Genomic DNA, 23,508 nt, shown 5'->3' with positions numbered 1-23,508 from the left:
CTGTTGGGTTGGCAATATACTGGCTGCAGGTGTTGCAGACTGCCACAAGAGGGGGCTAGAGTTTATAGCTTCTTTCTCTGAGTCACCCTCTCTGTTTCTCTTTGTCTAAGCTACTCAGATAGCTTTGCTCTCCAATGTCTCTGCAATCTCTCTGTACTGTAGTCACACATTGCAGCTAAAGTGTGTTTAGGCCTGATGTCTTTGTTTGCTGACTATGACAAAGCCAACAAGGGATGAGAAAGGCTTTGGAGTTGGTAATATTTGCATTGTTATTCTGACTTATTAGGTGTGTGACTTTAGACTGTTTATCTGAAGATGTTATTTCTCAAAGTGAACTTTAATCCCAGTTAGTGCATCTCTGTGTGGCTGAGTGGTTATTCACAACCCATCACAATCTAAACGTTTCTGTGTGTGCGCAACCTCGGGAGACAAGGATGACTCTGCTCAGACATTAACAGCCACATCCCAAGGATCAGGGGGGATCAAAGTTCAGATCCTTGGCAGTCGCTTCGCATTTGTAACGGTTGCCGTGTCCCCAGGCCACACAATCCACTTTGGGGACCTAGACCATGGGGGGGAGGGGATTCTCCTAATGACCAGGCTATTGATTTAGCATCTGCTGTGACTCATTTAGAAGAAAGGCAACAACAGGTTGTAAAATGGGCAAAACCTGCTTAGCAACTGTCCTGCTCAGCAACATAAATTTTGGGCTCTTTTGTGGTTGTAAATCAAGGGCGCCTGTATTGTACAGGAATTGTATTTTGCTTTCTAGAGCTGACCAGTTTCAACCCAAATGTGGACATAGGCTAAAGAGGCTTTTTAAAAAATATATCTTTATCTTCAACACAGTCTAAAGTTAATCCATAACAAAACACATGGGACAAACTTACATAGATTTCAAAAAAACCAAGTTGTTTTTTTTAATTAAAAAAACCCAGCTAATTGCATAATGGGGGGGGCTTCCCAATTTACAGTATTTTTTCACTTGAGGAATATGGTGATAATTATCCTGACCGAATTTAGCCATGCCCGGCAATTGAAGGAGGGGCCCTCCGTTCTCCTGACTTCATTTTGCTTTTATAGGAACAACCCACTGACGCGGGAATGGAGGGAATGGGGCTAAAATGAGGGAGTGGGAGAGAAAGGGCTTCATCCCATCATGATCATCCTACCAAGGAAAAGGGATTGAAAGCTGGTGATGAATCAGTTACCGGTAGTGGCCTGTGCTGTCGGTTAGAAGGCTTCTCACACTGAAATAGTCCCAGAAGATGAGAAAGACCAAGGACCGAACCGCCAACGGAGTGGAAGTCCAGGCGCTGGACGGTTCTTTGGGAGGAAGGGCGTCCTGGGTCACCTGGAGGAGACCTTTCCGCAGCATCCCAGGCTCAACAAAGGAAAGGGGAGAGGGCCGGCCTGGCCAAGGCAAGATGGAGTCTCCAACAGGAGGGCTACAACGTCCATATATTAGGAGGGTTACCCGGAACAGCCAGGTTGCAAGGCCCGTAGCTCTCGCGGGGGATGTTGGCGGGGGAAGGTGGTGTGACTATCGTGTGGCGGGAGGCCGGCAGAAGAGAACGGGCAGGGCCGGGGGTCAGGAGGTCATCAACTGGCCTTGTGGGGAAGGTTAGAGAGGAGCTTCCTCCTTCCGTTGCCCTCCAACACTCTTCCCGCTACACAATAGTCACACCAACTTCCCCCGCGAACGTTCCCCAGGGGAGCTGCGGGCCTTGTAACCTTCCTTTCCGGGTAACCCTCCTGGAGAGCCCCAAGGGACGGGTCACCTCTCGCCTTCCCTTCCCCCCCCCTGCCAACACCTTCAGTTTGCTAAGTTTTTGGTTCTCTTCTTTCTTTTCTTTTTGGGTCGATCCCAATTTTTAAAAACTTATTTCCTCTTTAATGTTTCCTACCTGCAGTTTCCTGAAAACCTCTGAATGGCTGGTTCAGTTTGCAAAGTTGGCTGCGAATTAATCACCTTGTTTTGTTCTGTTCTTTGGGCTGCAGAAACTTATAAATAGCTGGACTGGTGGAAATTTAGGTGGAATGTTTTTCACCCCACTCCCCCCATTATTATGGACTTCATTTCCTTGCACAGTTCAGGATAAACAATTCCAATATATTTTGTTTTAATTATTAGTGTTTAATGGGGCATATTGAGAGGATGCCGTGTGGTGCGTGGAAAAAATGGTAATTTACAGTTGTGCTGTTGAAGGCTGGGACTTGGCCGTGAATATTTTTGCCTAGAGTGGGCAAGTGATGTGCTATTTATAATCAACACGCACAATGTCTTAATTGCACCTGTTTTCCCCATCCCTCTACTCCGAGCTCTGCAGGAGACAATGAAGTCCCTCTTAAAAAAACCCACCCTCCTGGAGCAGGGGTGACACACTCAAGGCCCAGAGACCAGAACCGGCCCAGGGGGAGGCCCTGGAAACACCGAGGGACTGGCCCGTGGTGCCACTGCCAGGGAAATTGGAGCTGGGGGGGAGGGCTGCACACAGCTCCCTGATCCAATAGCAGTGACCGCGAGAGGTGGACAACCAACTAAATAGGAGCAGCCCATGTGCAGCGGCAGAAGCAAAATGGACCAACCCAATCCTAAACTGCATCAACAGAGGGAGACACTCCAAGACCAGGGAGGTGCCAAGACCACTCTACGAAGCCCTAGCTGGACCACACCTAGAGTCCTGCATTCAGTTTTGGTCTCTTATCCATTGTTGAGCTGCCCAGGGCCACCCCCGGCCCCCTGGAGTCCAAGCACGACCCTGGTGGGGCCCCCAAAGAAACGGACCCTGAGACCCCCGCCCCCCAGGAGGGAAAAGGCTGGTTGCCCAGCACTGCAGAGGGAGGTTTTTGGGACACCTACCACATTAGGAATTTAGGCTTTAGCAAACCTGACTTAAAACTGAAGTACAGCACAGGAAGAAGCCACAGCTGCCGTCTTCTAATTGTATCAAATGATTTTTAAACATCTTCATGTTTCTGGCATAAATAGTGGAAACCAGCATTTAAAGATCCACGCCTATAAAGGGATTATGTCAGTGGTGGGAGGGGCCCTGCTTCATGCCCCCCCCCCCGGGCCAGCTCTAGAGACAGTCATAATAATAGAGCAGTTGAGGTGAGTGCTGACGATCTCAGGAGGCGAGGCGGCTGGAGGCCTTGAGCATAAGCAGAGTGCCGAGTAAACTTCATCCCATTAATAAATCAGAAAGACCAACACATTTGCCTTGGAGCGTGTAAGGGCAGGTGGGAAAGGGGGGCCGTGGGGCAGGGCAGACGCTTCAGAAGGGACAAACACCCACCCTGGGTTCTTGGGCTGCAAGAACAAGGAACAAGAGGGAGAAAGATCACCTGGAGGTTCGACTACTACAATGCTCTCTACGTGGGACTACCACTGAAGAGTCTTTGCACACTTCACATTGTGCAGAATGCGGCCGTGAGAGCAATCATGGGCTTTCCAAGATCTGCCCACATTTCTGCAACACTCCGCGGCCTGCACTGGCTGCCGATCAGTTTCCGGTCACAATTCAAAGTGTTGGTAATGACCTATAAAGCCCTACATGGCATCGGAGCACAATACCTCCGGGACCACCTTCTGCCGCACGAATCCCAGTGGCTGATTAGGTCTTCTCCAGGTCCCATCAACTAAACAATGTCAGTTGGTGGGGCCCAGGGGAAGAGCCTTCTCTGTGGTGGCCCTTGCTCTCTGGAATCAACTCCCTCTGGAGATTCAAACTGCCCCCACCCTCTTCGCCTTCCGCTAGACTCTGAAGACCTACCTATGTTGCCAGGCATGGGGTAATTGATGTATTCCCTGTTGACTAGTAAGATTTGTGTGTGGTATGATTGGGTAGTATTGACTGTTTTTAGATAATAGTAGGTTTTAGCTTCAGTTTTTTAATTATTGGATTCGTACTAAATTGTTTATTGTTGTTGTGAGCCGCCCTGAGTCTTCAGAGAGGGGCGGCATACAAATCTAAGGAATTACTATTAATTATTGAAGACAGACGTCCAGAGGTACATTAAGATCCCGTCCGTGTAACCTGGCCGTAGAGTTGGTGCTCCTGCACAGACCTGCCAGGTGGGACCTCTTGCCCCGTCCGACTTCGCTTCGTCTTAAGGTGCAAGAGATGCTCCAGGGGCAGAAGACACAATGTAACTCGGTCGACAACATGAAGGAGGTTTGGGCCGTGACCCAGAAAGGCCTCGTTGTTTTGCGACCTCCTTGAAATTCTCTCCCCTCTTAACCCCCCTCCTCCCTCCTGAACCCCCCAGTGCAGAGAGGGGTTGGTTGGAAGACAGAAGGGGCGGAGGGAAGATCCACAAAAGGATTATTAAACGTATGGTGCACATTATTCAACATACATGCACACGATGCTCCTGTGCAGAGCTGAGAAAGCAGAAGCATCATTCACCTGGCGCTTAAGCTTTTAGGAGAAAGCAGCTGGGGAGGAGCCCCGCTCTGTAATTACATATTGGGAGGCATGAATTTGCTCAGATCTGAATCCAATGGTTGATTGTTGGTCATCAATCTAATCCAATTTAAGCATCCGAATCAATTAGGAAAATCGAGGCATTTAATTTGATTCTTTGGTGCAAATAACTGACCAAGATGGGTCCGACCCTCCCCAGCCACGGACTCAGATGGAGGACAATCTCTCCTTTAATACAGCCTCCAATTCGCCTTTCCAACTCAATTAGGGGAACTGATTCAATTTGGAACTTGAACCAAATTGGTTTTAAATTGAATCTCAGAATTAAAGTTTTTTGCAGCCCTAGTAAATAGAAGCAGTGTTTGCTGCAGGATTTTGAAAGGTTTTATTTTAAAAAAAAATTATCTGGAAGTGGCCCCCGGTCAGGTGCCGAGTCTCAGTTTTTCACAAAAGCTTAAATTACATCAAGAATATGTCAGGTGCAGCAATTCTATGACTTTCCTGAGAACCGTGGGTGAAGGCGAACGGAGCCGTGACCAGGGATAGATGTGCATGTATATACACACACACACACACACACATATTTGGACTCATCCACTTTCCTTTTCCTTCTCTTGCACCCCACCAACCAATCCCTGGGACGCCCCAGACGAAGCTCCCCACGCCGACCCTGAATGTCCCCCCCTCACCCCCCCTCACCGTTTCCCTTGTGGAGCCAGGCGGCCGCTCGCCCTGCTGTGGTTGCCACCTGCTGGAAGAGGACCTGCAAGTCTGCTCAGTTATGGACCACCTCCAATTACAGGTCTCCTGCCCCCAACCCCCAAGGAGACCCCCCCACCCTTTTAAAGTCAGTTCCCAAAGCCTCCGGTCCCCCTCCCCGTGGAAGGAGCCCTTCTTATACTGTAGTGCAAACCCACCTTCGTGCAAGAAACTTCGGTCTCCTCCCGTCCACAGCCCCCCCTCTCTTACTCAAGGGGGGGGTCTTCCTTCCCCAGGGCCCAAGAGCCAGAAAGCGAGAAGGCCAAAGAAAAGAGCAGCCCCACTTCCCAGGGTCTGCGGGGCAGGGTTTTTAAAAAAATAACTTTTATTAAGTATAAATATTGAAAAATCATTTAAAATATTGAAATAGAAAAATATAGACAATACAAAACAAACCCATCCCATACACCACACCACACCTCTTATGACCTCTCTATGGCAAATTGTCCTGACTTTCACTTTAGGTTTATATAGAGTCCTGTTAAATTGTATTTCCTTTACAGCTCTTGTCTGTCTACTTAGCCATCAGTAAATGTACATATGTTTATACGTTATCCACATTCCTTACTTATCCTTATACATACATTTGTCAACTTAAAATAACTGTTTTCCTTTGCAATCGTATTTATAAATATATGCAATTATAGATCTCCCCCCCCCCTCCTTTCTTTCTTTCCAACCCTTGATAAAACATGTTCCAAACCTCAGAGAATTCCGAATCCTCTTTTTTGATTTAATTCAATTGTGGATTTGTCGAACTCTGCACATCCTACGATTGTCCTAAGGGTCAGCGGGTGCAACGCCTGGCTGCCAATATTGGGGTCTGCATGACATTTCATCGGTCATTTCACAGGCTGCACGTGGGGACCCACGGGGGAAAGAGCCCCACTTCTGCCTCCGTTGCGCAAGACCCCTCCCTCCCTCCCGCCCACAGGAAAGGGGGGGGGGAACCCCGCAGAATGAAAAGCAAGGTGTGTGCAGCTAGTCCTCAACGCACAGCCAGTTGGTTAGTGATGGTCAGTATTCAAAGGCACGATGGGCACCGACAACTGCTCCTGGGAACCGGGACAAAAAAGATGGTAAACCTGGGTGTGACCCACTTTAACAACCACTTTGCTTGACCACGGGCATCCTGTGGTTCTTTGTTGTTATCCTTCTCCTCCATCTTCTTCTCTCCCTTGACTTGGCCATGTAAATACTCTCTCGTCATCACACCCTTAATTACATGCGGCCCCATTGATGCCAATTGCAAATCATCCTTGATTAAACACGGCCCCATTGTTAATTGCACATTATCCTTGATTACACCCTGTTCTCCCCCTGCAGTCTCCCGCCCGGCTCCTTCATCCTTTTGAGGGAGGCCACCAAGCGCCACAGTCTCTGCTTGTAGTATCCCTCCGGGAGAACTGCACCGTGTCCCCCCCCCCATTGATTTTAATCCTGTGATTCGCACCCGGTATTTTCAACGGTTCCAATCCCACCACCGGCTCAAGGTCGACTCAGCCTTCCGCCCTTCCCAGGTGGGTCAAATGAGGACCCAGATTTTGGGGGGGACAAGAGGCCAATTCTGTAAACCGCTTAGAGAGGGATGTCCAAGCACTGGGAAGGGGCGTATATAAGTGTAGATGCTATGGCTATTTAACTGACTGAAGAAATGTTGAACAATTCTGTCTTGTACCAGGCCCGATTTTAATGGTGGCTGTTCCTCGCCTCCTTCATCCAAGCCATGAATAAAAATTATAGAGGGCCAGGCCTCCCCGGACCCAGGAGGAGCCATTGGACAAGTGTTTTAGTTGTTTATATTATCACCCCCTTATTTTTAGCCTTATAAATGAGGAACCTGTTCAGGTGGGTGCCGAGACAGGGAGCCTGACCCGTGAGCTGAGTGCGGCCACTTAGGGAGGCTCCGTCCACCCTCACGGTCATCACCAAAGACGCCTTGCCAAGGCCAAAGGCCCGGGTGACCGTGCCACCAACCGCAGTCATATCATGCCTTTTCCCGGAAAGGACCATGCCAGATTCTGGTGCACATTCTCTGGACGAAGGCCTGGCCCTTGTGGGGGTCATTCGTGGGTTAGAAGCCCCTCCTCTTCTGCCGTTTCACTTTGCCATTGTTCTGTTTTCAAACTTGGTTTTTAACTATAGCACATCACCTATTTTATCTGTAAACCCAGCCAGAGGGGCCCACACAAACGGGACGGTCTGATACAGATATCGGATCAAATAAGAGTGGAGAGGAAGACCCCCAAGAGAACGTGAATGGGGGGCGTCATCAGGGGTCCACCTTCCTCGGCTGAAGGCCTGCAGACCCAAAAGACGCGAGGGCCCCTTGCTGCAAACTCTCTGTGACGCAGCAGTCTTTTCATTTGAATGAAACCCTGGTCATTCTCAAATCCCCAGCTGCACCGAGATGGAAGAGATGCGGAGGGTCTGTCCTGTCATTCAAAACTGCCACCACCTCCATCCCAAGTCAATTAACCGGCAACGTTGGCTCCTGGCCTGGGCCTTCGCAGACGGGTCCCCTCTCCTGCTTTCTCAGCAGGCCCCCTGGAGTTTTCTCTGGGTGGGTGACAGGCACATGGAGGTGGTGTGGATTCAACAGAGGAGGGAGCCTCAGAGGGTCTGCAGGCCAAGACAAAGGTGGCCGAGGGGAGAAGCTGCTTGTATTTTATAGGCTCACAGCTTAAACTCCTCCACTGAATATGAGGAGAATGTTCTCCTATCGAAAGCTACGCAATTGTTTTTTTAAAGGTTCCCTCCAGTAAGGGCCACCTCTTGGGGGAAAAGAGAAAGTCCTCCAAAATAAAAACTTGTATGATATTTCTGGCGGTACTAAATGTGCTAATGAGGCCCCGTCTTCAACTCTAGTAAGGGGGGAGGGGGCTTTGGGTTCAAAGTCCTCCATTCTCCAGGATTTTCTTACCACTTGGTCCATATAAAGTTGTGTTATTTTTACAACCAGGACAAACTCTTAAATACCTAGCAGGCCAGTTAGCTCCCAAAATGTCAAGAGGTCTGTTGTTATTACAATCTCAAAACCAAACGTTGTCATTATTAGGAAGGGAATCGAAAATAAGTCAGTAAGTGTTGTATTGCCTCTGTACCAATCGATGGTGAGACCCCACTTGGAGTCCTGTGTCCAGTTCTGGTCAAGGAAGATAGAATGGAACTGGAAAAGGTGCAAAAAAGGGCCACAAGAATGGTCAAGGAAACGGAGCCCCTCCCTTATGAAACCAGGTTGCAAGGCCTGGGTCTCTTCAGCCGTGAGAGACGGAAGCGTTGAAGGGTGGACTTGAGTGAAGGGCCTAAAATCTCACATGGGAGAGAAAAGGTGGATAGGGAAAAATCACTTTCTTTATCACACAATACTAGGATGAGCCCCCCACCCCTAAAGCTCATGGGTAGGAAAGTGAGGCCAAATCAAGGGAAATGTTTCTTCTTCACCCAGGGTTGATGGGACTCCCTTCCAGAAGGGGCCGTGACAGCTGTCAGTCTGCAGAGCTTCAAGGCAGGACGAGACAGATTCAGGGAGGCCGAGTGTATCCATGGTGGTTATTGAAGCAGATGTCCAAGTGCCGCCTCTATGTGGGTTGGGGCAGAGGCAGGGTTCCCTTGGGTCCCATTGGTTGGGGGTCCAGGGAAAGGGAGGGGGTCTTGCCTTCTCTTTCTGCTCAAGGTCCCCACGGACCATTGGGGGGGGCACTGTGTGTGTGACCCAGAAGGCTGCAGTCGAGGGACTTGGGGCCCCACTCAGCAGGGCTCTTCTCGGGTTCTTGGGTAAAGCAGGCGAGTGAGGAACGTCCACTCTGGGGCCAGAACCTCTCTGGCCTACAGACCACATGTTTCGGTGATGCTGGTGTTTCTCAGCCCGGGGCCCCTCCCTGCAATGCTGCTCTCAGGCATCGTTTACTTAGACACGGTTTTATTGCAAGGCTTAGCAGGGAGCCCCTTAGAAAGCCCCTTAGGTGAAGCGAGCGTCCGGCCGGCCCTTCCACTCCCCCCCCCCCGCCCCCTCTGTGTAGGAGAGGAGACGCAGCGAGGCTGCTGAAAAGGCCCCGAGGGGGCGGTCAGGAGAAGTCTGCCTTCAGCCTCCAGACCCCTTGGCCCCCCGGCTGCCGGTGGAAAGTGCAGAGGCTCCTCAAAAGCTCCCGGAAGACGCACGACTGCTCCACGCTGAGCCTGGGGCCGAACTCCTGCAGGACTTCCTGGGTGCTGGCCTGGCCCGGCCGCTGCGCCTGGAAGGCCAGGAAGCTGCGGATGTCCGAGAGCAGCTCGTCGTGCGGGGTGGCTACGGGGGGGCCGGGCTGGAGACCCCCCTCGGCCGGATCCTGCCCCCGCTGCTGGGGCCTGGTCAGGTGGTTCCTCTCCCTCATCCGGGCCAGCAACGAGGAGGAGTCCAGCGCGCTCGAGGGGGCCACTCCGCCCGGGTGAGGAAGGCCACCGCTGGCCGGCTCGCCCTGCTCTCTCTCGCCCTCCTGCGAACAAAAACCCCAAAGCCAAGCGGTGGGAGGGGTCCTTGCAGAATCACAGAATATAAAAGGGGCTGAAAAGGGGTGTTCCCCCCGCCCCTCGATTCACGTGAGGCCAGTGTCCCAAGGGCGGGGCAGCTCCCTCTGTGATCCGGGAAGGTTGTTTTTGGGGGGGAGGGATGCGGTCATCATGGCCTCTTCTTCTCAGGGCCCTTGGCACGCTTGCCCACATATTAAGGAGAACATCGTGAGGGGCAAGCGTGTCACTCCACCCCCCACCACTGCCCCCGCCTACCAAGGGAGCAGCACCGTCAGAGGGGGCACAAGGGCCGCTAGACTCCTGCAGCCCCATGGGACCTGGGCAGGGCTCCCAAAAGGTGCCCAGGGTGGACCTCCCAGGACCCCTTTCTTCTCCTTCCGGGGGAACTGAGGCTCGAGGGACGTGTGAAGGGGGGAGAGGAGGGGGATATCAATGGCTGCAGACGTAGCCACACTGACCAAAAGGCACATCCAGCAGGCGGCCACAGCGGAAGGCAAAGGGCAACTAAGCCAGTGGTCTCTCAACCTGGGGGAGGGGACCCCCTTGGGGGGCTCAAATGACCGTGTCACAGGGGCCGCCTGAGACCATGGGGGGGGGGGGACAAATTTCCCACAGTGTTAGGGACTAAAGCTTCTATTCTGGCGCCTTGGAAGATATTTTTTGCAGTCCGACCAATCAGGCGTTTCCAGTGGGCGTGTCCCTCTGACCTTCCTGCCAATCAGCTTCAAGCTCCGTTGGGAGAACTGGCGCTAGGCTTATGGTTGGGGGTCACCACAACACGATTCAGGGGTCCTGGCATCAGAATGGCAGAGACCCCCTGCATTAAGTGGAGTGCAGCAAGCAAACCAAGGCAAAGGCCGGGACTGGCCGTCCGGAGTGGGGGGTGGATAACGACCGTGTGACCCTCCCCCCCATGGGGAGGGGGCTTCTCCCTTACATTCACAATGAGCTGCTCGCGCGTCCGCTTGCCCTTTCCCCCTGAGGCCGGAGAGGAAGACGGTGACGTCGTGAAATTCGGGTTCCTCTTCTGGCCAAACCTGCTCCTGGAATAATTAATAATAATAATAATAATAATAATAATAATAATAATGATAATGATAATTTATTAGATTTGTATGCCGCCCCTCTCTGAAGACTTAGCCAGGGAGACGCCCGTCACAAACTGACCGCACGGCATCGCAAGGCATACGCATAGACAGAGGACAGAGGGCCAAGCGAAATGCAGGAAGGCCGACTCCCCGCACCCCCCCCTGCTGCGGCCACCAGCCACAAACTCCACCGATCAGCGCGTCTCCCCTCCTCCCTCCCCCGAGGGCCCTTCTTCTTCTTCCCACGCAGAAACACACAACGTTTTGTCACACTGCTTGTGGGAAGTGGGCACGTCCAGCCTAACAAGAGAGGAACAAGGGGCAACACGATGGCAGCCTTCCAGGATCTGAGGGGCTTCCACAGAGAGGGAGGGAGGGCCCCACCTATCCCCCAAAGCTCCTGAGGGCGGAAACTAAACCAGGAGAGAAGCAGCTCAGAGCTAAGGAGAGATTTCCAGAGAGTGGGGGCAATTAATCAGTGGAACAGCTTGCCACTAGAAACTGCGAATGCTCCAACACTGGGAGTTTTCAAGAAGAGGTTGGTCAGCCATCCACATCTTATATTCTGCTGTCCTGCAACTTATACATAAGGTTGTTTTGGGACTGGGACTATTTAAACTTCTGACGAGCCTTGTGTCCTATTAACTTGGACACAAGGAGACGCTGCCCCCCTCAAAGCATGAAGGAAGGGTTATTACGGCCACAGGTCAGGAATTCCTCTCACAGGACAGGGTCAAGACAAGCGAGAGGAAGGGAGGGGGGCTCGCCCGTCAACCTTCTGGGGGTCCTCCGTGGGCCCCCGGGGAAATCTTTCCTTTCAGGCACTGAAGCTCTGTGTCCCTTTCACAACGGCTGAAACCCAGAGCCGGACTTTGGCAAGAAGCACGGGTCGGAGCCACCGGGCTGGCCGCTCGCCTTCCCCCTGAAGACGGTCCTGCCTTGCAATGAACCGTCCAAAGGAAAGTGAAAAGGACCCCCAGAACTGAGGGGGGGGGGCTGCTCCCTCTGACCTGGCTGGGCCTCCTCCGGCCCAAGTGGAGGCGGCTCCCCGGTACCGTTGCCGAGAGACCTTCAGGGCTCGCAGGGCGTCTTGGGCCACCCGACTGGCCTCCGCCTCCACCAGCACAAAATCTGGACTGGAGGCCTCCATGATGGCGTCATGCTTCATGATGCTGTGGATCCCTGGGAGAGGGAGGGGAGGGAGGGGAGGGAGGGAGAGCTTTTGAGAAGCCAGCCCACCCCCCTCTTTCTCTCTCCCCCCCCCTCCCTTCAGCCTGAGTGGACGCGAACGAGGTGGCTTTGCTTCAACCGTGGCTGCTCTGCTCCTAGGAAACGTCCACCGACTTCTGAACCTAAGACTGCCAGTTGCCCCAGAACAAAATGGGGCAGAATCCCCCCACACACAGCATCTCCTTGTCTGAGGGATTCTGGGAGTTTTTAAAAAAAAATATTTTCTCCACCACAAAACTATTCATAGGAAACAACAACAAAGGGCCCTAAATGTCAACTATTCGTTGCCTTTAAAGAAGGGGAACGATATCTGGTCTTCTTCCTTTTTCAATTCCAGCCCCCTAGTTTTTTATTTCTTCCGTTCAGTTTCCATGTGTTATATATATATACAGTGAACCCTCGATCATCGCGAGGGTTCCGTTCCAGGACCCCACGCGATGATCGATTTTTAGCGAAGTAGCGGTGCGGAAGTAAAAACACCTTCTGCGCTTGCGCAGATGGTGTTTTTGCTTCCACTGCCGCCCGCCCTTCGCCCGCCCACCCCGTTGCTCGCGCCCCGCCCACCCCGTTGCTCACGCTGTTGCTGGGGCCGCTTCCCAGCTGGGGAGCGGAGCTAGGGATTCCCCAAGCGCGCGCGCTTTCCCCAGCAACGCGCGCGCGATGGGGACTCCCTAGCTCGGCTCCCCAGCTGGGGAGCGGAGCTGCGATGTCCCCAAGCGTGCGGGCACCGCCCGCCCGCCCTCGCTGTTGCTGGGGCCGCTTCCCAGCTGGGGAGCCGAGCTAGGGAGTCCCGACCGCGCGCGCGTTGCTGGGGAAAGCGCGCGCGCTTGGGGAATCCCTAGCTCCGCTCCCCAGCTGGGAAGCGGAGCTAGGGATTCCCCAAGCGCGCGCGCTTTCCCCAGCAACGCGCGCGCGGTCGGGACTCCCTAGCTCGGCTCCCCAGCTGGGGAGCGGAGCTGCGATGTCCCCAAGCGCGTGCCGCCCGCCCGCCCACGCCATTGCTCGCGCCGCCGCTGGGGTCTTACGGGGGCAAGAGGGGGAAGACCCAGGGAAGCCTCTGCCCGGCAGGGAAACTCCACCATCTACGCATGCGTGGAAGGGCACGCATGCGCAGATGGTGGAGTTTACTTCCGGGTTGAAAACTCACGAAATAGCCCTTTCGCGATCCTTGAGGACGCGAAACTCGAGGGTTCACTGTATTCAATTAATGCTTCCCTCCTTTTCTCTGCCACCCAGATTTTGTCCATTCTGTTTCTCATTTATTACTCCTGTATTATAGCTACCTTACACTAACTATTTTATTCATTTATTATTTTTATTTTCAACCCATTCATAAAAATCCCCCCCCCCCCAATGTTGCAAAGCTCCCAGTCTTCTTTATCCCTAGTTTTCATGGAAACCCTGTTCATCTCCTTCTCCAAGGTTGTGAAGGGGTCAGTGACACTGTGAACGCGGATGACCGGAGGCAGGAAAAAAACCCTCCCGATGATTCTTGCAAAGGGTTGTTTATAAAAGCCTCTTGGAATCATCTCTACACAAAACAGGAAACGGCAGGAGACCAAAGATACCTGATTTTTTGAAGAGCTTCTCCAAAACGTAATCGTCGCTCTTGCTCGGCTCCTGGGGCTCCTGGTGGTCTCCCTTCCGGTGCCTCCTCTGCTTCACCAGGTGGGGGACCAGGACCCCCTCGAACCGGGCGTCCCGAGAGCGCCTGGGCCTCTTCCGCCGGCCCTGGCTAGGCTCCGGGGCGGAGGGGGGCTCCCTGGGGGGAGTGGGCAGCCGCTGGTCCCAGGGAGCTGGCCCCTCCTGGCTTAGCCCGCTGGCCGCCTGGCCCTTCCCCTTCAGGGCTCCCCCTCCTCCCCCCGGGGGCTCCTCCTGCCCCACCCTTGAAGGCTGCCCGCCTCCGGTCCTCAGGAAGGAGTCTGTCTGGGCAGCAGGCAGGGTCTGGATGGGGCCTTCCGCAAGGGGGGGAGGAGGGGGAGGGGGCGTTTCCGAGTTTGTCTCGACGGGCCCCCCGCCTGGAAAGGGGGCGTTTTCGGGCTCCCTTGCTACGAAGGCATCAGGCTGGTGATAGGAGGCCACCTTCGCATGGCGCCTCTGGGAAAATTCGGAAAGGCTGGCCCTGCGTCGCTTCAAGGGCCGCTTCGGTGCTGGGACATCCGATCCGGTTCCTGAAACAGCCACACCACACCCACCGTCACCACTGGCCTCCCTCGGCCCTCCAGCGTCCCCCCCTCTCCCTCCCTCCCTCCCTCCCCCTGGGGCGCACCTGCAAAGATGGCGCTGGTCTCCGTGCCCTGGGCTCCGTCCGGCGTGCTGAGGGTGAAGAGCTCGTAGAGGTCGTTGGACTTGAAGAAGCGCCGCTGCTTCGGGTCCTTCAGGATCCGGTTGGTCAGGAACTGTTTGAAGATTTGCCTGCGGAAACAAGCGTTCTGTGAGGAGGGGGCCGTGGCCTTCACACACACACACCCCCTTTTGTTGTGGTTGTTTTCACGTTTAATGTTTGGGAACTGAGCACTGGGGCCTGAGTAAGCGTTTCAACCTGCCGCCACCTGTTTGCAGTGGAAAAACCCGCCCCTGGCCCCAAAGGTCCCCTCTGCCCTCAGGGCTACCATGGACTCTGGAGCGCAAGGCCCAGCCAAGCCCTCTGCAACCACAGGCAGCCCGACCGACCACTTACGGGGGGTTTGGAAGGAAAACAGGGTGAGGGTCTCTGAGTTTAAGACACGTGCCGAGTGTTACATGTCTACTATCAAGTGTCCAGCCCGATGCCCCTAATTGGCCCACACCTCTCCTGCTATACCTGTGGTTGCTCTTTTCTTCTTCTCTCTCTCTCACACACACACAAACACACTCACACACAACTCAACTATGCATGAACATACTGAAGAGATCTCGAGGGTTAGAAATTGCTTCAACGGAACGAAATAAAACAAGCAAAATGATGCTCCGTTTCCAGTGGCCGGCTCCTGTCCACTGCAGCTGACCCAGGGCTGCCTCTCCGAGTGGGAGGTTATGGGGTTTGGTGAGAGCCGAGGGCTCTTTGGGTTTTGGATGCTCCAGGAGTTACCAGGACTCTTTGACTACTTCACAGTTATGTGCAGCTTGAGGACTCTTGAAGGGGGGGGGGGGCGGGAGGGGCTGTGACGTCTTCGCAGCTGCCTCTTACCTGCTCTGCTTTTGTCTTTGCCTTTCACAGCATTCCAGGCTGGTGGTTTGCGGGAGAGCACTTTGGCTTCTTATTAAAGTGCGTGTGTACAATATTTTTCTTTTGATAAACCGACTCTGTTTACTTTACAACAGTTTGTGTGTTTGAATTTACGCTTCGGACCTAATTGGGGCTCGTAACATGAGGCCCGGCATAACACCTCCCGAGGGAAGGAGGGGCCAAAAGGAGGAAAGCCGCCGGGCCCTGGCCGAAGGGGCCCACTGACCTGTGGTAAATCTTCTCCTCAATGGTCCCGGCAGTGAGAAGCCGGTAGACGGTCACGTCTCTGGTCTGGCCGATCCTCCAGGCGCGTTCCCGGGCCTAGAACACAAAGGCCGGCTGGTCTTTCCAGAGGCGATGCAGGGGGAGAAGGGGAGGTGGGGTGTTGTTGCTCTGGAGGGTCCTCCTCGCTTCCCCTGGGTGGCCCTCAAACCCCCACTACCCCCCACCCCACCCTCCCCGAGCCTGCTCTAGTGAGAAGGTGAGGCCGAGCCCACTGGACTGAACGCCAGCAGTCCTTGTCCTCCACCCGCCTACCTGCGTGTCTGTGCTGGGATTCCAGTCGGGGTCGTAGATGATCACCCGGTCTGCGCCGGTCAGGTTAATGCCGAGCCCCCCCACTCGTGTGGTCAGGAGGAAGACGAAGACGGAGGCATCCTGTTGTGAGGATTGGCAAGACAGGGCACCCTTGGGGAGCGTCCTCAAAGACCACCACCCCCCCCCGGCCACCACCACCCCGCCTTCCAAGCCAATCTCACAGCTGGGCTGGGCTCTGCACCCCCTCCTCACCGCATTGAACCTGGCAATGAGGGGCTGCCTGGAGGCCACGGTGGTGGTGCCGTCCATTTTGAGGTAGGAGTAGTCCCTCTGCTTTAAAAAGGCTTCCAGGATGTGCAGCATCTGCAGCATTGAAGGGGGGAGGGGGGAGAGAAAAAGGAACCCCCCCACAGGGGGGTGTGTGTGTGTGTCTCTGATCACAACCTCCCAGCTGTGCAGAGGAGAGGAAGGAAGCCCAGCCAGCCAGCTGGCCTCCATCGAGCCAGAGGGGGGCAGCTGAGGGGAGCCAAGGCCACTTCTGGCCTCTCTCGGGACCTGTCCACCCTCCCTCCCTCCCTCCCTGGAGGCTGACCTGCCTGGACTGGGTGAAGAGCAGCACCCGGTGGCTCTGCTTGTGCCAGATCTTGAGCAGGGACTCCACCACGATCATTTTCCCCGAGCGCTTCCAGAAGCCAAAGCGGTCCTCCTCCTTCAGGCCTTCCTCGGGGGTCCCCACCAGGATCTTGGGCCCACCGGAGAAGATGTCCGGGTGGTTGCACATTTTTCTCAGGGCCACCAGCCCCGGGAATATCTGCGCAGGAAACACGGGGGTCCCTCCCATCAAGCCTCGGCCAGACACGAGGAGGGGGGGGCCTCATGAACGGAGCCCCCCCTCCGTCAGTAATTATTAGTTCTCACCCGAGAGCCCCGAGAGAGAGAGAGAGACACGTGGGGGCTGGCGGAGGTCCAAAGCCATCCCCCCCCCTCTAGTTTTCCTCTTCAAAATCTTTTGTGCATCTTATACTCCAGGGCGCCTTATATCCCCCCCCCCCAAAAACGTGGTGGTCTGACTTCCCTTTTCTTCCATCGCCTGCCTTTAGTTTGTTCCACTGCCAATGGCCACAGCCTTGGCCCTTCTTTTCTGTGGGTCTCCCCTCTTCAATGCCCCCCAGGGCTTCACTGCCGCGTTACCTGCATTTCTCTGTTGAGGATCTGATGGACTTCTTTGGAGTCGATAAACTTTTTGTAAAGCTCTTGCTGTTCATCCGTCAGGCGACAAAACAAGACCTAGAGAGAGACAATCGAAGGAGTCCCTACGCTTGCCTTCTACTGCAAGCAAATACTGTAGAGCCATAAAGGCACCCATGCCCATCTTCTGCCCCCCCCCCCAAAAGAGCTGACCAGACGTGACCGGCTTCCGTGACTGGGATCGGCTGCTCTACGGGGACTGGCCGTACACGTTGGGCCTGCCCTGCGGGAAGGAATCCCACCTTACCTGTGCGCACAACCTTTCATTAATTCCAGCCTGTGCCAGGAGTCCCCGCCTGAGAGCGCTCTGCCCCACGCAGCAGGGCAACCCCCGACCCACAGACGCCCCTCTCAGATACAGCCCCCCCCCCCCCCCCCCGTCCTGGGGTGTTTTAATTTTAACCGACACTTTTAAACTTAACCACATGAAGTATGGACTGGGATACGAAAGGGGGTTGTAAACTGCCACCGATTGAACAGCCGGTGTGAACTGGTTGAATCCCACCGATTAAGGCTCCCTTCCAGGATAAAACATGGGACAAGTGGTGTCATTGGCCAAACTACGTACATGGCATAGGGGCGACTTAAGAAGAGCAAACAAAGACAGAGAATTTGAATAGAGATTTAAAGATCTGAGACAGAAAAGATTAGAACTGAGGACGGCCTAATATAGAAAGATGAAATATATTAATTATAATATAAATTATTCACCATTAATAACTTCTAATAACGTTATAGAATTACGTTATGCCAAATATGGGAGATTGTAAATATGTCAAACCATAGGAACAACTGCATAAAACATAGTCAAGATATAAGTAAGAATAAGACAGCAGAGAGAGAACCAGGGCAAAACCCCTCTTGGTTTTAGCCACAATTGTGTTTTCATTTTATTTCTTCTTCCCCTTCTTGGGGTCATGGATGCTTATTACTACTCGGCATCTTGAAATCTGAAGGCATTATTTTGTATATGCTTGTGTTTTTAAAAAAACAATGAACTTTTTCTCATTTTTTCAAAATAAAACCCTCGTTTCCAGGATGACCATCCACTTGAACAAGGGTCAATCTGTCCGTCTGCAAAAGATCTGACCTTCGTCTATTCCCCACTTTAAGGGGTCCTGTTTTATTCTGCTAGGCCAGAACTGGCTTCCCGGGGGGGGGGGGGGGGAGGGGGGGACCCGTGACAAATGGAGGGGAGGGGGTGATGCGCAAACAGGGAAACTCTAAGCGTTAAAGGCACCTGTTCATTTTTGTCTGGCAAGGAGAGAGTCATCTGGACGTCGGCCTTCATTCTGCGCAGCAGGTAGGGGTTGATGGTATCCCGTAAAATGCAGGCACACCTGTACGCAGTCTTCACCTTTGGGGGAGGGAGATGCCCTTCTCACGCTCATGGAAACGGTAACAGCGAGTGCCCCCCCCAACCCCTCCGTCTTGCCTCCTGCAGCCCCCTCCTTGCCATAGGCTTCAACCCCTGCACCGCGGAATCCACCGAAGGCCCAGAGAGGGTCTCCAGAGGGGGCTTCGTAGGCCTGCAGGGGACCCTCCTGGCCCTTACCTGGACCGGGGAGGCGTTGGAATAACCCCCCCATGGTGATGGGGACCGAGAACTGCTCCAGGAAGACCGGCAGGGTCCCCAACTTCCCTGGGAAGACAAAATCCAAGAGGGACCACAGCTCCTTCAGGTGGTTCTGCAGGGGCGACCCGGACAGGATGATCCGATGAGGGGTGGAGAACTGCAGCGGAAGGAAAGAAACCGGGGCATCCCACCAGAGCCAAAGACCCAATTCTGCTCAAATACGGTGCTGTGTGAGACCCTGCTGTTCTGTTCGGGTCCTATGTGACCCGCAGCCAAGTTTGAGTCCCTGTAAAAAATTTTCCCTGCATATCTGAAACTTGAAATTTCACGACTTTTCATCATTTCAGGGGTTCTCTCTATGAGAATTTTTTTTGGGGGGTGGGGGGTTTATTTCTTGCTGAAAAACAAAAAGTCACACTTTTTCTGTTCCCGGGTCACCCTGACCCGGACCGAAAACTCTTCATTTGAAGTGCTTATGTTTGGTCAATTTGAATACTTTTTTCACTTGGAAAGTAGTCTGAACATTTCTGCACACAATGATATGAACATTGAAATGAAAAAGGTAATTCTTATTGGTTTATTTTGTTGATATAATGCATGCCCCCCCCCCCCCCGTTTTTCTGAATTTCTTTCAATTTATAGATAGTTTTGCTTGCAAAATGTGTTCAATTTTACTAAAGTTGGTGTGGGATTGGTAGTTTGAACATTTCTGAATATAAGAAAAATATAAATGAACTGAAAGAAATGATTCTTTTTGTTTTTTTAAAATCAGAAATAAGCCCCCCCCCCCCCCCCCCCCCGGCTGCTTGCAACCATTTTCACTTTTTATTTTTTTATGCTCCAAATCCGAAATATTCTTTAAAATCTTAGGCATTCATTTACTCAATTTAACATCATAAAAATATTTGTGGGGGTGGGGGCTAATTTTTTTCGGGGGGGGGGGGGGGAGTCACGTTTACTCTGTTCGGGTCATATAGACCCGGACCAAAATGATTTTTTTTAGGTACTTGAATTTGGTCTTTTTGAAAACTTTTTCCACTGGGAAACTAGTTTGAACATTTATGAATGTAATGATATGAAAATTGAACTGGAAAAATTGAGACTTATATTTTTATTTTGATCAAAAAGCCCCTCCCCCCATTCTTTCTGAATTTCGTGTCAATTTATATTTTTTAAGGCTACAAATCTCTAAGGAATTTCCCCCCAAAAGGTTTGATATACTAAATTGAACAATCCTGAACGTAAGAAAAATATAAATGAACTGAAAAAAATGATTCTTATTTGTTTATTTTTGCCTCAAAAGGGCCACCCCCCCCTCGGCCTTGCTTTGTGCCATTATGTTCACTTTTTATATATATTTGGCTAGAAATATTTGGAATATCCTTTTGAAAATCAAGCACATTGTAGCCAGAGAACTAATTTTATGAAGGAAATCCATTTTACTAAAACAAGTATGTAAGTTTGAAATCAACAGCATAATTTTTATATAAATTGAAATAATTGAACACGGGGGGAGGCATACTTTTATGTACAAAATAAACCAATATGCATCAATTTTTCCAGTTCAATTTTCATATCATTATGTTCAGAAATGTTCAAGGTACCAATCCCACACCAACCTTAGTAAAATAGAATGCATTTTGCAGGTAAAATTATCAATAAACCTAAAACAAATTCACAAAAACAGGGGAGGGAGGCACTTTTATGTGCAAAATAAACCAATAAGGATTAATTTTTTCAGTTCAATTTTCATTCCATTGTGTGCAGAAATGCTCAAACTTGTTTCCAGGTGAAAAATGCTTTCAAAAAGACCAAATATAAGTACCTAAAATGATCAATTTGCAGTCCGGGTCAAATAGACCCGGGAACATAAGATTAGGGAGTTTTCTCGAACAGAACAGCAGGGTTAACGTGAACTACAAATCATCACAACAGCTTTGCAGAATTGCTCCACTTGAGATGATTACTACAGAGTTTTTAAAAAATAAATTGACCATTTTCTTCTTCACAACATTTCCACATATTGCTGTACATTCACAATACATCCATTTTCTGCCCTTGATCTATACACGTGGTTCCATTGTTTTTTGTACCTATTAGTATATTGATATGCTAAATTACAATAGTTCGTTATGTGTCCTTTCCACTTACACCAAGTTGTTACTGATTTCTCACTCCCGTTTCTTCTTCATTTAATCTTTCCTTAACTCTGACACTTACCCTCTAACCGCTGACACCGTTCATTCCACACCATACGGAGACTGTGTCTGCTTTTATCTTTGATTTCTTTTGTGAGTCTCTCCAACTCGGAACACGCTACGACTTCCCTTATCCCATTTTTCTCTGGTGTATATGGTGATTCTTCCAATTCTGTGCATGCATTGTTCTCGTTGTGATGTGTAAAATGAAATGTTATATTTTTTGTCACAGTTCCTTATAAATACTCCTAATAAGAGCAATTCTGGTTCCATATCTATTTGCTGTCTAGTTATCTCTCCCAGCCATTTTCTCATTCGATCCCAATATTGTTTTGCTTTTGGGCAGGTCCACCACATGTGCTGGTATGTTCCCTGATTCCGTCTGCATTTCCATCAGTCCGGTGAGGTGTTTAGGAACCTTTTGGCCACTCTCGCCGGTGGAAGATGCCCTCTGTAGAACACCTCATGCCAGTTCTCCTTATGGTCTACTGACATTGTCCATTGGTGGTTTCTATCCCAGAGTTTCTCCCACTTCTCCAACTCAGTGTTATAGCTGAAACTGTTTCTCAAATACTCTCAATTCCACCGCCTCCTCTGCAATTTCATGCATTGCGAATCATTTCCTCTTAATTTATAGCTTCCATTTATCTAATTAGCGTTATTTCTATGTTATTTAATGAATGCATTTCCTAAAATAATCTGTAACGATGAATAAAGCGAAATACTCCTTGGAAAGGCTGGGAAAGCCAGCCTCTCTCCCCTCCTCCCTCAGCCGCCCTCAGGGCAGAGAAACAACAGCCCCACCCAGGTTGTGTCATAGGTGCAAAGGACGGAGGATCGTGCGGCTTTGAAAAACGTCCAGTTGCAGAGACTCGTAGAACTCCCCCATTAACCTCACTGGGGAAGCGGGCACACGGGGCCTCCGGGGATTCTATCGCCAGACCTTGCTGGGGCCTGAATGAATGGATGGGGGGAGGCCACCCCCGCCTGGGTCTGTCCCTTCGAAGGGATCCTACCTGCTTGCAGGCCAGCGTGATAGCCGCCTTGGGGTTCCGAATCTTGTGCCCCTCGTCCAGAATCACGTAGTGCCAGTGGTACCTCTGGAGACTGTCTTGCAGCAAGCGGATGTAAGAATAGGAGGTGATCAAGATGCCGTTGCAGGCCACCATGTCGCGGATCAGCTTCGCCTGCAGAGAGATGGTATCGAGATGGTGAAAGGGCGGAGGGCCCACCACGGCTCCGGCTGAGAAGGAGGACAAGGGTCCTGGTAGTGGGGGGGGGACCACCCAGAGTCACGGGGAGTTGGGGCCCGTGGGGGGGGGGACCGCCCCCTGTCCTTATGTTTCCCCCTTGCACGGTCACATCTTCGTACACCACCAATACGTACTTGACAAAACGAATAAAAAAATAAGCCAACTTTTTTAAATGAAAGGGACACGTCAGAGGCGATTCTTTAACAAAATGACCCTTAAGAAAAAGCGGTCCAGCCGTCTAGGCCCCGTACGTGCGCCTCCTGCTATTGTTATTATCATTATTACGAGGAGGGCGTTGGCCCAGGTCTGCCTGGCGCACAGCGACTCACTGCTCACAGTCACTCACGCCCTCATCACCTTGAGGCTCGACTACTGCAACGCTCTCTACATGGGGCTACCTTTGAAGAGTGTTCAGAAACTTCAGATCGTGCAGAATGTGGCCACGAGAGCAATTATTTCCCAGATATGCCCATGTCACACCAACACTCCGCGGCCTGCACTGGCTGCTGATCAGTTTCCGGTCACAGTTCAACGTGTGATGATCTGCAGTGGGCGCCTCCCCCCAAACACAGCCCCTTTTAATAGAAGAAACCAGCCTGACCGAATGGACTCTCCCTGAATTCACCACCTGTGGCGGGGGACACAGAGCGGCTCCTGATTAACACGGCAGCAGCAGCACCACCAGCCCTGTGAGCCAAGGGGGGTGGGGGGGCTTCCCCGGGAGGAGCTCCGAGGGTCCCTCCAGCCGTGTCCTGGGGTGGCCAGAGAGCCCCAGGACCCTCTCTGCTCCCCTGGCCTCTCCTCTGCTCCCATCCAGGGAGGAACCATCCGAGGCGCCTTCAAATTAAAAGCTTGTAGGAGGCGAAACCTCTCCTAGACTTTGCAATTAATAGGGGACGTGTCTGCCATTATCCCCCCCCCCCCCCGTGCTTGGAGGCACCGTTGTCATTAAAGGATGCTCTGCTGCGGAGGAAGGGCTGCTGCTCTTGCTGGGGGGGGCCCAGGAGACCGAACCCTCCTGGAGGGCAATCAGAGCCCAGGCAGGAAACAACAGCCATAAATCACACTGTCAGCGCAGGGGGGGGGGAGGAGGAGGAGGAGCCCGGACGGCCCAGGCAGGCAGAGCGCAGGCAGAGGCTCAGGGCTCCCGGCTTTCACCCAAGCTGTAATTAATTAAAATTTCCTTCAAGCCAAAACTTTATTAAACAAGGAGTTGTGCTGACAAGGAAGGAAAAGGCCAGGGGGCGGATTCATCACGGCCACTTCCCCTCCTCAGCTTCAGGGGAAGTAAAAAACCCCATAAATCTTCTCAATCTGTTTAGGAAGGGGGTGAATGTGTCTATGGGGGTGTGTGTTCCCTGGAGGGGCTCCCCCCGGCTGGAATAAGGCCCCGCTCGGCCCTTCCATTAGAGCAGGGGTTCTCAGCCTTTCTAATGCCTTAATAGACTTCCTCCTGTGGTGGTGACCCCCAA

At 52.2% G+C, this 23,508-nt stretch overlaps 1 protein-coding gene across 1 annotated transcript in view; it reads right to left on the bottom strand.

Moving 5' to 3' along the window:
* Positions 1 to 9,094: 9,094 nt before the first annotated feature.
* The window catches only part of ERCC6 (ERCC excision repair 6, chromatin remodeling factor), a 30,586-nt gene continuing 16,172 nt past the window's right edge, over positions 9,095 to 23,508 (bottom strand). Inside the window, 14 exon segments of the mRNA XM_070751470.1 lie at positions 9,095 to 9,664; positions 10,636 to 10,741; positions 11,797 to 11,968; positions 13,585 to 14,187; positions 14,286 to 14,431; positions 15,451 to 15,545; positions 15,762 to 15,881; positions 16,014 to 16,124; positions 16,354 to 16,572; positions 16,953 to 17,048; positions 18,250 to 18,366; positions 18,565 to 18,594; positions 18,596 to 18,742; positions 21,800 to 21,970. Coding sequence (XP_070607571.1) covers positions 9,257 to 9,664; positions 10,636 to 10,741; positions 11,797 to 11,968; positions 13,585 to 14,187; positions 14,286 to 14,431; positions 15,451 to 15,545; positions 15,762 to 15,881; positions 16,014 to 16,124; positions 16,354 to 16,572; positions 16,953 to 17,048; positions 18,250 to 18,366; positions 18,565 to 18,594; positions 18,596 to 18,742; positions 21,800 to 21,970 — 2,541 coding nt within the window. The 3' untranslated portion in view covers positions 9,095 to 9,256.

The sequence above is a fragment of the Erythrolamprus reginae genome, chromosome 4, assembly GCF_031021105.1.
Source record: "Erythrolamprus reginae isolate rEryReg1 chromosome 4, rEryReg1.hap1, whole genome shotgun sequence".
Taxonomy (NCBI): domain Eukaryota; kingdom Metazoa; phylum Chordata; class Lepidosauria; order Squamata; family Dipsadidae; genus Erythrolamprus; species Erythrolamprus reginae.
This window is presented reverse-complemented; position numbering and strand designations above follow the sequence as displayed.